Raw genomic sequence first — 14,280 nt, 5'->3', positions numbered from 1 at the left:
TGATTGAGATTAGCTTCTTTTCAAAACTAACTACTTACCGGAACACAATATCAATCAGTCAATCAGTAAGTGTTGGTCGAAGAGGTTACAAGAGACACGTATTGATAACTTCTATTTATCATTTTTAACTTATTTAATTCCGTTATTCACTAATGCCATTTAAGTCAATGATTATATACGAGGATTGACGATATGTATGGGTCGATATCGATAATCGGAAGATCAAACTAGAGTCAGATATTACAGGACCACTAAAAAGTGATAATTAAGTAGTCTGAAATCATAAATAAACTTAAAAATCCCAGATGATTCCACATGTTTTAGATATGAGAACAAGTTTTTATTTTTAATTAATAACTTAATTATGCCCATTAGCTTGTTCTTAAGCTTAAATTTTCCAACAGTTTTTTTTAGGTTTGATCTGGTTAACAATATTCCTAGTACTTCTGGAAAGTCAGCTACTGAAATCCAGTTACACACTTTAGTAAATACAAATATAAATGCGGAAATTTACCACTGTTCGATATCTGCGCACTTGAAAAAAAGGTTCTCTCTACGGCAACTGTCAACTTAGTTTTGTGTATTCGGTTTAACACTGTTATGAATAATCCATATAATAGTTTAATTACGTGTATAATAGTTTTGTAAAAGTTCATATGGTATAAGCAATAATGATTGCTTTAAAACAACATTAGTGAAACAAGTTACTTAAAATAGAATAACATTTCTACTGTATAAAATAACGAAATACAAATTTGATGATAGTGATTTTTATTTCCACAAAATTATATAGAATCAGTATCCAGATTTAGTGATAAGGAGAAAGCTTTATACACTTCACTGACATATCAACACAACTTATGCTGGTTCATGTGAGTAGTTTATCTCTCATTGTTATATTAACAACACTTTTTTATTTCTATTAGACAACCATAATTGATATTCACTAATTTCTACGCCAAATAGTGAATTGTCATAACATTCTACATACACGGATAATAGACAGAAAAATATAGGGTTATACTCCTGAAGAAATTCACAATCAAATTGATGACGGGAAAAATAAAAAATAAACAAACCATAGCAACTGGGGGTTCTCTAAGTTTATCACTTGGGACTTTTTTCCAATCCATTTCTATCGCACCATGATCTCCTGGGGAGCATGGCATTAAAAGATCATTGACAATCTTTGATGGATCAGTAGGAGAAGGACCAGTAACCTGTCGAACAAAACAATTTAAACGATCAGAAATACAAAAATGAACTGTAAATCAATAAAACGACTGCAGATAAATATCGAATAATTTAGCTGATTTAAGATAACTTAGCAGACAGGTTCATGTATGTTTATTCTAACGCGAGTCATACTTTGGCGTGACCAATAATGATGTTATCTGATTGCCAGAACCAAAATAGACTATATGGGACCAACTGTGCAACTTAACGATTGGAAGCCTAGTGACCTAACCACTGATTCACAGCTCTATTGATACCGAATAATCCTCAAGTACAAACAGATAAAATAAACCTTCACATATGCCATTTCATAATTTGTTTAAACTCAATACTTATTGAGGACAATATCTTAATGTTACTGCATATTAAAAAAGTGATAAGATATTTCCTTAGGGTTTCAGAGGCTTCGGTTAGTCAGCCAGTCCTTCTTAACGTAGGATCTAGTATTAGTATGCAACGGTTGCTACACCTGACATTAATACAGAAAGAAAAAATCACTAAGATGGGAAGCATACGATAAGAAATGACACCGAAAGTAATAAAAATTTAAACGTTAACAAATGAGATCAAAGTATGGAAAGTTACGGATGACACTTAATTCAAGATTTAGAGTAAGATGAAGCTGAATAAGTGGAACCTATTTTATACCATGCTACTAATCATCTTCGATCGTTGATTACGAGTATCAGTTTTAGAGTCCTGGTATCAAATTATTCGGGTCAATCCAAATTGTTTCATCTATACGGAAATATTAATAGATAGTCTTTCGTTTTGAAACTGCTATTAAGACAACATGCAAATGTTTCGACATAATTTAATTCAATAAAAAAAGCAAATAAGATCATTTTGATGAAATGAAAAAAAGACATTGTAAAACAAGTGAAAAGTGCACAACATTTCCTAATAATCTTTCCTTTAGAAAATAGTAGTTGGTAATGCCCTACAGTGTGATTATTTTGATATGTTAACAACATCCGTTTTCGGTCGAAACTGTGAAATATATAAAGTAAACCTTTATCCTTCTAATCACTTGAATCAAGTTCTAGTATATTCATGCGTAATCATTATATTTATAACAAAGGCTTAACACAACTGGTTGAAGTAAACAAATGACCAAACTACAGGTATAAGACTTCGAAATAACTTCATATAATCACAGAGCGAGGGTCCAGAAGTACAATCCACTGACATATGTCCCTTAGAATGTTACTGGTATTTTGAAAACTGTGTACAAAAACACCTCTCGAAGAACGAAGGCATAACATTAACCTATTGTTACACTCCAAAAGTGGGATTAGATAGGTTTGTTAAGCCCGACTATTCCTTTCAGGTTTTCCAACTGACGAAATTCTAAAAAAATATCCAATAGTGATGTGAATCTGTTCCCAGGACAGGATTTAGACCTGGAGTGCGCGGATGACAGTCTAACAATGATCATAGACAAGCTATCCTAACCGTATTTAATAAGTTGTTAATTAGTGTTATTTAGTACCGCATGTACTTTGTACCTTAGAAGTTCAAAGAGTTCCCGTAGAACTCACAGGATTGAATGAAGGTATATACTCTTTGTGGTGAACCGGTGGATGTAGTTTAAAACCTCGTGCACCACTTTTGCATTAATTGATATATAGAAGCTTAGGTTGTATGGGTATCGATATGATAAAGACTAATACAATTAAAAGGACTTACATATTTAAAGTGTGTTGACGTTTGAACCTTCCGAACAGGCATCATTAAAGCTTCCCGAACAACAACTGATATGTCCGCACCTGAATAACCCGTGCTTCTTGCCCCCAGTTCAATAAAGTCTTTCTCTACCAGACTATGAAATATGTTTCCCAGATTCGTTTTGAACATACTAACACGTTCACCTGTTTCAGGAAGGGGAATATATATACGCTTTTCAAAACGACGACGTATAGCGGAATCTAAAGTCCAAGGAGTATTTGTAGCTGCCAATACTAGGACGTTTTCATTATTCGAACAGACACCCTGAAACGATAGTAAGAATAATGTATGCCAAAAACACGTCAACTTCTTCATCAGAGATATCGAAAATACCAAAAGAGTAGACACAATCTTCCAAGTTAGCGTACACAGCCCCTTAGTGAAAATACCACCCCTAGATCATTTTTGACAGAGAAACCTAGAGCATTATTGGTTGACATTGACAGCAATCACATACAGATACTCTAAGCTTAGCTGATATTCTGAAACCTAGTTGCTGGGATATTTCAAACCATACTTTAAATGGTGTAGACTGAAAGTATAATAATCCTAAATCAAATAATTGTTCTTTTCGCTGGTAAGATGAATATGTGGGTACTTGAGTGATACAAATGAAGTGAAAAGCACCTCTACTACATTATATAGCCGCTCGTTTGAAAATATTATTACACTGACTATCTCTCAAGTAATGTTTCGCACATTTAGTTTTTGACTTAAAATTTCGTCTCAAACAAACGACGATGGAGTCAATGAAAGGAATTCCGAAAGATTTTAATACAGACAAAACTTCTGAGTCATTCAGTGTATTTACATAAAGATTATTGCGGATTACTTATAGAAAATAAACCACTATAATTCAACTATTTTTAAAATCTTTCATAAAACAATAACAGCTTAAATGTTGGAAAATTCACCAACTAGCTTTAATTTAAAGGCAATTTTTCTAGACTCCTATTACATTACTGCTGGTAACATAAAATATGGAACTCATAAGTCATGAATACGTACTTGCATTTGAACTAGAAATTCAGTTTTTATCCGTCTTGTAGACTCTGATTCATTATCATTACGTGACCCGCATAACGAATCAACTTCATCGATGAAAATTATACTTGGTTTCTGTTCTCTAGCCATTGCAAATAGTGATCTCACCAATTTTTCAGATTCACCAAGCCATTTACTAACCAAATCCGAGCTTGATACAGACAAAAATGTTGAATTGTTTGCTTCGGTTGCAACAGCTTTGGCCAAATATGATTTACCAGTTCCGGGTGGCTAAATTTCAAAATGAGAAACTTCGTTAATTAGAGACCATGAAGTTGCTACTCAAACAGACTAATTACAGTATGTTGGATAAATATTATAAAACAACAAAGCATTAACGGCAAAAGGCCCCTGAACCATGAAGCAAAACAAATTCACGAATTATTTATTTAATTAAGATAATAAACACGAGAATGTTATAAACTAACTTTTCATAAACTCAATGATCCAATCTATATCTTCCCTTAGGTTCTGAGTCTTAAAGTGTCTTTTAGATAATTTATTCCAGGTTTCTTTTCGACTTCAATCATATTCTTTACTTACATTCTTTATCAATACGCTACTACTACTACTACCAGTCCTACTACTCTGACTCTAAATTGATAATTTCATCTCGCTGTCCTGATATGCTGAGGTAATTTAGACAGCGTGGATGTGTCAGGCTCTACGTTGCCTATAACTAAACAAAAGGATGAAAATTAAAAAGACTTAGAAGTTAATTCGTGCATCTGAAAGTAGTGATGGAGAGAGCCAATCAGAAGTAGCCTAATGAGGAAGTCGGTCGATGGCAATCAGAAGTCACCTAAAAGTCAAGTGCATTTTAATGGTTAAGAAATAGGTCAATTTCCTGAGGATTAGAGTGGTATATATATATATATATATATAGCGCGTAGCACACCGTGTATCAGTATCAGATTTTGGATACCATCCGTCACAACAAGTAGAGTTAAGGTAAGGTGAAAAAACTGAAATCAAGTGTTTTTGATCACATGAAAATAACCCGATATATGAAAACCAGTTGAATTCCTTAAAGCCTAATTAAAGTAACCCTTTTACATTATGTGTATGCAATAATATTGTATGAGTAACAGCAGTGTTACTGGCTGTACATTACAACAAAAACGGACAGTTACTTTAGACTTTCCGTTCAAAAGTCTAGTAAAAAGAATAACAAAGACACAACAGTTGCTCCTTCACAATAATTTGTTTACCTCAGTTTATAGTTGTTAGCGAGATATAGATTAGATCAAAACATGTTCTGAGCAGGATTGTGTTGAAGCTTGCTGATTGGCTATTTCTTAACTAATCAGCGCTGGCGGAGAATTGGGAAAGACTCTAGAAATTCCTTACATAAAAATTATAAATATACTAACGATTTTCTTATTGAGATTCCCACTTCCACCCACCATTGTTATTTGGAGTATAATTACATTACTGTTCAACCGTCTGTCTGCTTTGGGGACTTGCCAAGTGAAGCAGTATCCAAGAAATATTAAGCAATAAGAGTAGCTGGATCGTAATAAGAGGAATCATAACAGTGGCGACAAGGAAAAAGAAAAACACATCCAAGATGTCGATATCAGATAACCAACTCAACTGAATACTACAAGAACAGCAAGCACAACTTGATGCACGAATGCGGATGTTGGAGACTGACGCGACAGCTTAAAATCCACTGCTCGAGTTCACACGCTATTTCAAGTACTTCTTACAATGCATTTGCTAGCAGCGTCCCAGTATACATCTATGGCCTCGAAAATGGAAATACCGTTCTCACGTGGTTCAAGCGTTGGGAAGATACATTTAGAATATAATTCTGTAAACAAGATGATGCGTGGAAGACTCGATTATTGATGCGTAAGTTGGGAAGCGATGAACATGCACGTTATGCTGACCATATATTGCCAAAGTTACCTCGAGAGCTCAGTTCCGAGACGGCAACTCGATTGTCAGAGATATTCGGTGAATCATCTTCATTGTTTAGTATTCGATATCAGTGTCTAAATTTGGTGAAGCGCGAAGCCGATGAATATGGTGCTTTGTCAGATGTCGTCAACAGTGTATGGACGATTTAATTTACGCTCATTGACGGAAGACCAATTTAAATGCCTAATATTCATCAAAGCTGTTCAGTCACCACAAGATGCTTAGATTAGGATCAGACTGTTAACTCGATTGTATCAAGAGCCAAACGTCACACTCAAGACACTGACAGATGAGTGTAAACGACTGCAAAATATCAGACACGACAATCAGTTAATTGGACAGGTAGATCCGAACTTGACCTGAAGTAACGCCAATGCTATTACTAGGTAAAAAGCTCAGAAGTTGAGAACTCGTAAAAAACCAACGACTGCCTGTCAGTCATTTGGTGATTGGCATTATGTACGATTCTGTCCATTTAGAAAGCATAAATGTCAGGTGTGCAACAGACACAGACATGAAGGTCATTGTCCACCAAATCGTACGTTCCAGTCCAAGAAAAAAACGTCCTCGAAACGTGGTGAAATCAACCGAATCTAAATCACTTTCTCCAGTAGCAGTTTTCCAAACAGACTATGACATTCGGAGGAAGTATGTTAATATCCTAATTAACGGCATCTCAATATGCCCTCATTTTGACATGACATCTGATGTCACTCTAGTGTCTAGAGAAACGTATAACCTGGTTGGGAAACCGCCAATAACTATTAACACTCATCGAGTTGTTTCAATACACCCGCCTACCATTTGACATCAAGACTGCACCTGTGATCTTTCAGGAAATAATGCATACTATGCTAACAGGGATGCCTGGTACAACAACTCATCTAGGTGATATCATAGTTATGGGTTCAACTGATAGTGAACTTTCTGATCGACTACATCAAGCTTTTAATCGAGTGATGGAGTATGGTTCTCAACGACATGAAGAAAAGTGTGTCTTCTTCATGCATTCGATCAATTACCTTGGATTTATTTTGGATAAGAATGGTCCCCAACCAGACCCTGTCAACATAGAAACTATTCAGAAGATGCCTGAACCAACCGATGTTCCTTTATTAAGATCTTTCTTGGGATCAATTGGTCATTACAGCATAATTCTGCCTTTAATGAATCGACTGAGACGTCCCCTGAATTACTATAAAAGACAAACCTCGGCAATGGTCAGTAGAATGTCAAACATTTTTCGACAAAGCCAAATCAATACTTAACTGAAAGCTTATTTTAACACACTTCCATCCCAGCTTGAGAAGTGTTGTTGTATCTGATGCCTTCAGTTTTGTAAAAAAATGAAGACTTCTCAGTTGCAGTCCATAAGATACGCGTAATATCACAAAATACTTATACCCACTGATTGTATCCCTTTCACCAACTTTAAATTTATTTCTTATGTTAGTTTTCCACTAGTATTGATATCATTCATTGTTATTCCTTTGATTTTCATTTTGTTGATTTCAATTGGTTCTGGTAACCTGAAGCAATAAGCTTTTGAATCAGACTATCATTTTTTGCTTCGTTTCATAATGAATGTAATTGATAAACATAGTATTTAGACTTCATAACGGGAAATTCGTAAGAAAAACACTTATTTCAGACTAATGAAATATGATTCAACATTTATAAGTAATCTGAATATCATAAGTGAGGTGAAAGCACTTTCTCTACACTTATCTGGCTTAGATTTCTTTCGAGTTGCTTTGACGAAATGTTGATATAGATAGCCTACCCACAATAAACTGATTTCAGCAGGTTTATTTACATTAATAGTCACATTTTGAAGAGACTCAACTGAGTAGCACTTTTCGCTGGTTAATCAGTGACCCACTGTATGAGTACAATTTACAACAAAACATAAGATCGAAATTAAGCAAGGCAGTGGAGAATCGTGAGGAGATGCAATCCCATGGTAGCCGGTGACCAACGATTGATTCATACGCCATTTGTTCCCTCAGGATACTGGAGCCCATGTGCACCATTAGTTTGGAATCAGGGTTTTCCAACTCCACTAGGTGGACTCGCTGGGTCCACTGACCCGGTTAAAGCGCCGGATATTCTCTTTTCGTCCTCTCAATTTCGTAAACACCCCCGCCACGAGAAGGCAGTGAGTAGGACTTCCCCGGCGGAGGCTATATACGCTCGGTCATAGGAGAGCATTTCGAGATGGTGAGCCCTCCCCCCTCTCGACCGTACCAGTGCATTTGAATAGCTGTAAAATGCCTTTCATCTTAACATATGCGGTGTAAAGGCGAAGACAAGTACGTGTACATTGTTAGTTACATTAATTTTGCACTTGGAAGTAATCTTTAGATGAGGCGTTATCGTCAGAAACTGTTTTAATTGAGGTTTGGATAAATGGTACGACTTACCCCGTAAAGAAGAATCCCTCTCCAAGGAGTACGCTTTCCAGTGAACAGGTGTGGAAACTTTATAGGTAGAATCACTGCTTCCTTCAAAGCTTCCTTTGCTGACTGTAAGCCAATGACATCATCCCAACTGATATTAGGTTTTTCAGTCACTATCGCTCCTTGCAACTGAATTTGAAAACGTGAGTTTTCGCCGTCTTCTTTATCAGAATCATCTCTTTTCTTTTCCCTTGTGCCACCAGAGTTTGCTTCCTACAAAAATACGAGTCTTAAACATGACACACAGACTAGTTAACAAATCAAGATACAAGTACTAAACAATATTTCTTATTATGGTCGCTAGCACTTCGAAATAAATGTATATGCACATGTAATTTCATTATAAAACTGATACAAAAGATCAGTCATAACGGATCAACAAAATTTTATTTGAACCACGTCGGTAGGTATGAACTTAAGTTATTAAGCTTGAGTTATTTGGCGAGATTTATACACGGATCGCTGCAAAATTGTAGAGATACCTTACGACGTTCCGAAAACTTTAAATTCATCGATTCAAAGAGACGATTGCCGATAATGCCCAAGGATTCTCAAAACCCTAAAATATTTTGGCACCCAACGTGTAAATGATTTATTGAATTTTGTGACGTGAAGTTACTACTAGCCAACATCTTTAGCACTTAAACGATCAGCAAATATTAAAATTTTACCTGAAAGAAAAGTGACTGGTATCACGACAGGAAAAAGTGATACTGACATTACGTCGAAACACGCCACTGAGTAATTTATTGGGATCTTACTTACAGACTAGGTGTTATTCTGGAATGTTGGTAGACTTGTCTACAAAGCAAGAGATCTGGTACGGCAGGTGAAGCGAGTCTAACAATGCTACTATTTTGGCGCCTGTCTTGACAATCTCATCTCACTGTGATGATATGGTGTGGTAACTTGAACCGATGAACATATGTGCCAATTTCTACAATGCGTACGACTGACGAAAAAATTGACAGTTAAAACGCAGATAGTGAGAAATATGAACCACACCCCAAACATATGCCCATATAAATTATTGAAAGAATAATAATCTTACTACAAATTTATTATAAACCAGCTTTAAGTCTCAGCTACGTTTGATTTCCATGCAGTTTACACTGTCCACTCAAGTACAGCCTTCTAATCGCTCAGCAGCTTATCTGACCAGATTTTCGCCGTCTGAGTGGTTATGGCATCTTCTAAGAAAGCTGTCGTCAAGCGTGGTCTGATATAGCTGCTTAGAAACTACTTCTAAACGATTCCACCTAAATATTGATTGAACAGGCAGGTCAGACAATGCTATACTAGGACCACAATGAAAATGTATTTTAGCTCGCACAGTCCGTATGAGTCATCACACAGTCAGCAAACTAAGTTGTCGGCAAAGTTGAATGTTCTACAACAAACCCATCAGAAAAATAAAGCCACATAAAACCTAGTTACGGAAAACATGCAGGTTTCATCTTTACTTCTAACGAGGTGTTAGGAGTAGCTTCTCGTCGAGAGTTGCTTGTAAGGCTAAAAAATCTTCGGACTGCATTTGTATTTAGACAGACAAATGACTTCCCGAATAGAGGGTGACAGAAAATATGGATCAGCTAGCCTTTCGGAAATCTGTAAATAAGTTGTACGTAAGCGACATGTCAATTACGATCAAGTCTGTTTTCTATGCCAATAATGCGAAAGGAAAAGGAGGGAAACTTGTGTACTTTCCCTGGAAATAACGTTGTCGTCGGCTGAGTTTACAGGAATTAATCTCCTACCAGGAGGTTCACTTATCGACTTAGAATAAGCAGATGACAGTACTGTTTGGTGAAGACGTTGATAAAATGAAGTCTTTTGGCAGCACTGAGCAACAATGCCAGAATGTTTAGGATGTTTCTTCCCCCTCTAAATGTAATTTGTTACTCCAGGACTGGCCCGCGTCAACACCTGAACTAAGGATGGGGAGTGACGTAATCGGACACGTCGACAATTTCACTTATCTTGGGAGTCTGATCGGCCCTAATGGGTTGGTCTGACTAAATTTCAACACAGGTCCAAAAAGCTTGTTTGGCCTTTGCCAACTTGCGTCACCCATAGCGAAGACGAGATATCCGTCTACCAATTAAGGGACGAGTGTACTGCGCAGCAGTTCGCTCTGTTCTACCTTTCGGCTGTGAAACATGGTCATTAAGAGTAGAAGATATTCATAAGTTACTAGTATTTGAACACATGCGTTAGAAATATTGCTGGGATCACCGGGTGAGTAATTGTAAAGTTAGACGCACGATATCAGGGAATGATGGTAAATCAGTTGATGAGGTCATGAATCTTCATCGACTGAGATGGTTGGGCCACGTGTTACGTATGCCTGAACACCGACTACCCCGAAGCGCTACGCTGACTAGTATAGGGGATGGTTGGAAGAAAGTTAGGGGCGGCCAAACCAAAATGTGGCATCAGTCCTTGAAGTCACTAACTACTAGTCTGAGTCATGTTGGTAAATGCAGACTACTTGGTTGGGGTCCATGTGGCTATCGTAACCAATGGTTGGAGACCCTGTATGACATGGCTAAAAGTCGACCACAATGGTGCAGGTGTATACACTCTTTATCTTCCTTTAAACCGTGAGATTAAAATTGCTTCATATCTGTCTTCGTGTACTATATCCTTATATACAACCTTTCATATATTACCACAACTAAATTAACTACTATGAATTCGGTGTTCATCTTGTTGTGCTGATGAGGTATGGCAACTTGGATCGACGCATATATGTTCCTGGTCCTACGCTGTTGCTGACTTGTCTCGCCTTCGCCATAGGTGACGCAAGTTGGCAAAGGCCAAACAAGCTTTTTGGACCTGTGTTGAAATTTAGTCAGACCAACCCATTAGGGCCGATCAGACTCCCAAGATAAGTGAAATTGTCGACGTGTCCGATTACGTTACTCCCCATCCTTAGTTCAGGTGTTGACGCGGGCCAGTCCTGGAGTAACAAATTACATTTAGAGGGGGAAGAAACATCCTAAACATTCTGGCATTGTTGCTCAGTGCTGCCAAAAGACTTCATTTTATCAACGTCTTCACCAAACAGTACTGTCATCTGCTTATTCTAAGTCGATAAGTGAACCTCCTGGTAGGAGATTAATTCCTGTAAATTCAGTCGAGTTTTATTCCCAGCAATAGGTCTATGAGAAAGTTAAACAGAAATGGAGATGGTGGACAGCCTTACCAGACACCGCTTGCGATTGTAAAATCATATGACAGTTCCTGTGCAATCTTTCTTTTGCATATTACTATTATTGAAGTAATTACTTCTATGAATTTGATGTTTGCCTTGTTGTGCTAATGTAGTGTGACAACTTGGACCGATGTATATATGTGCCTCGTCCTACGTTGTAGCTGAGTGACTATGTACCTTCCCTGTTGACCAGAGATTTTTTAACTGGTCGACCCTTCTTAAAACAAGTGTTTACATTCATGATATGGGTTCATGAACTTAGTTACAACACAACAAATCATTCATGGTAAACCAGTCTTGATTAAGAGCTGTCCCGTTGTAGCTAGTAGCTTTAGGACTGAGTATCACAAGACTCCCAGAGGGACAAAATATGTCTATCAATCTTAAAGACAATATCGGCAAGGTTTAAAGAGCTCGAGTGTCTACCTATAACGGTATTAAGACGCGCTAGAAAGTTTAACGAAATACTTCGTTTACGATCCTAAAGTAAATATCAGATTACAAAACAAATCGGAAAACTAATTATATACGATGTGAAAGACTAACAGTGGCAATAATCAGTACATTTCTCGTACTACTCAATCGATAACCAAACACAAAAAGGCGAATTAACTTATGTTGTATCAAAATAAGCTCTGTGCTTTATACTTAATACCAGGCAACGAACCCAAGGAAATCAACAGGTCTATGCCAGCGAGTCAAAGCTATTGGGTGCCCAGGGCTAATGAGTTTGAAGACTTTAAGGGTTTGTTGACGCACTTAAGTATAGAACATTTTCTGGTTAGAATGAGGAAAATAACACAACTGTAGGGACTTCAGAAATGTCCATCATATAGTAACTCGGTCTTATAAATTTGTCTCTTTAGCTCTACGTTTGTCGTACTGTCCAACAACAGACTCACTAATCTGAGGGTTGACCAATGACTACAAGCAGTTTTTAGTTATATGAGGTTGATAAATATTTTGTGAGTGAAATTTCCAAATCTATACAGGATTTAAACGTACGCTTTTTTCACGTGACTTTGAGGCCATGTACTTCTTTATTTGCTCAGCCCTGTCAAGGTACCGGGCACAACTGAGCTGAATAGATTCTTTAGCTCGATCACTTGGAGCCTCATCTGAAAAATAAACTCAACAGTAACGAACAACTTACACTTGATGGCATGAATGAAATATTCAATTGCATGTTCGTAATATCTGAGCGCCTGCTCATAATTCTTTGCTTTGTCTTCATTCGTTGCGAGAGTGACTAACTGTATGCCTTTCTAGAATTCATAATGCTGCAACAAGTCCAAACAACCTTACTTCAAGCGACATCCAGGACTTTGGGAAACTAGCCGAATCGCCCTCCCTTTATGAGATGTGTACAATAGCCAATACTGGAATTTAAAGCTGAGCAAGACTATTTTGTAAGAACTTACCCAAATGCATCGATAGGTCATAAAGTGTTATCTGAATATGTGTTTTCAGACGAAAGATCGCCTAAAAATTGGTTAGAATATCAAGCAGACAGTCTGAGATAGGATATTTTTACTTGGTAAACCTGGATTATTTACTAGATTTAAAAAGTTTGAATGTAAGTCATCAGTCTCTTCGGTTATACAAGAAAATTCACAGCTCTGATAGGACACAGTGACAGCTTTTTAGCTCTGCAGGTCTTCACATTTGCTGTTGACCCCATTAGTTTGAATAGACACGTCTAACCGAACGCTCTCGTTCACGCATTCGCACCAGACTACAAGTGAGTACGCCGTGTTACGGATCTCTTACAACCGTTAGACGGCTTAGTTTAAACGCTTCCCAATATATCGATAGTCTTTCAAAGACGTTGAAGATACGACTGGTATTGAAGTTTTGCAACTCTAAACCAGTAACACCTTCTATGTTCGAAGAGTTCCCCAATCAGTTGAAATCAGAAGTCAGACGAGAAGAGGTAGGAAAGATATATTTGATACGTTATCAATATATCGAGAAGCGTTTACTCTGATCTGGCTAGCGAACGTAGGAGCTTTGTCCCACGCTGGATCGTAACGTGATCTGATACGGATGCATGACCGAAAGCCTTCAGTTAAACGAGTTCACTAAAAACAATGTGGTCAGCATCCAATGTCAAACACTAATGAGCTATTGATTTTGGGGAATTATTTACAGCTACAACGTCTTCGAACCTCTTCCTTCCTGACTTCTGATTTGACTGTGTTAGCAAAGTTAGATTATAAAAGTGTTATGTGTGAAGATGTTTTCAAACTCCGAGTACCTATGTCATCCTTATTAGTGGGCTTGACGTGAGCTGGTACATCAGTTCGCAAACTGTGAATCGGCTCCTTGTTGGAACACTATATAACATTTTTTGATTTTTATTTTGACGTATTGTGATATTGTTTTCATATTGTCAGATTTTTTCCTTGCCCATTAGTATATTCTATCCTCATTATGAGGGAACAGACACCTTAGTTGCTTAAGATTAAACCTCTTACACACCCTCTACTTCAACGAATATCATTCTGGTTCGACAACGTCGAAGCCTGGTTCTGGTACGCATAGGCTGACTCCAACGATCAAGGAGTGACAGAGCCACGTGCACAATTTCTCGCAACAGTGAAAGCACTACCACGCGATCTTCGCTGGGACGTCACACCTAGTATACTTACTAGTGGCGTTTCGGAACCT

The 14,280-nt window shown here is 37.4% G+C and overlaps 1 protein-coding gene across 1 annotated transcript in view; it reads right to left on the bottom strand.

Annotated features, from left to right (window-relative positions):
• Smp_025510 (putative skd/vacuolar sorting) overlaps positions 1-12,949 on the bottom strand; it is a 14,550-nt gene extending 1,601 nt beyond the window's left edge. The window contains exons 1-7 of the mRNA XM_018789504.1: positions 12,916-12,949; positions 12,764-12,875; positions 12,616-12,728; positions 8,358-8,606; positions 3,973-4,239; positions 2,926-3,228; positions 1,080-1,220 (exon numbers count right to left, since the gene is read on the bottom strand). Coding sequence (XP_018654941.1) covers positions 1,080-1,220; positions 2,926-3,228; positions 3,973-4,239; positions 8,358-8,606; positions 12,616-12,728; positions 12,764-12,875; positions 12,916-12,927 — 1,197 coding nt within the window. The 5' untranslated portion in view covers positions 12,928-12,949. The remainder of the gene's footprint in view (positions 1-1,079; positions 1,221-2,925; positions 3,229-3,972; positions 4,240-8,357; positions 8,607-12,615; positions 12,729-12,763; positions 12,876-12,915) is intronic.
• Positions 12,950-14,280: the final 1,331 nt, after the last annotated feature.

Source organism: Schistosoma mansoni, chromosome W (genome assembly GCF_000237925.1).
Source record: "Schistosoma mansoni strain Puerto Rico chromosome W, complete genome".
NCBI classification, from domain to species: domain Eukaryota; kingdom Metazoa; phylum Platyhelminthes; class Trematoda; order Strigeidida; family Schistosomatidae; genus Schistosoma; species Schistosoma mansoni.
This window is presented reverse-complemented; position numbering and strand designations above follow the sequence as displayed.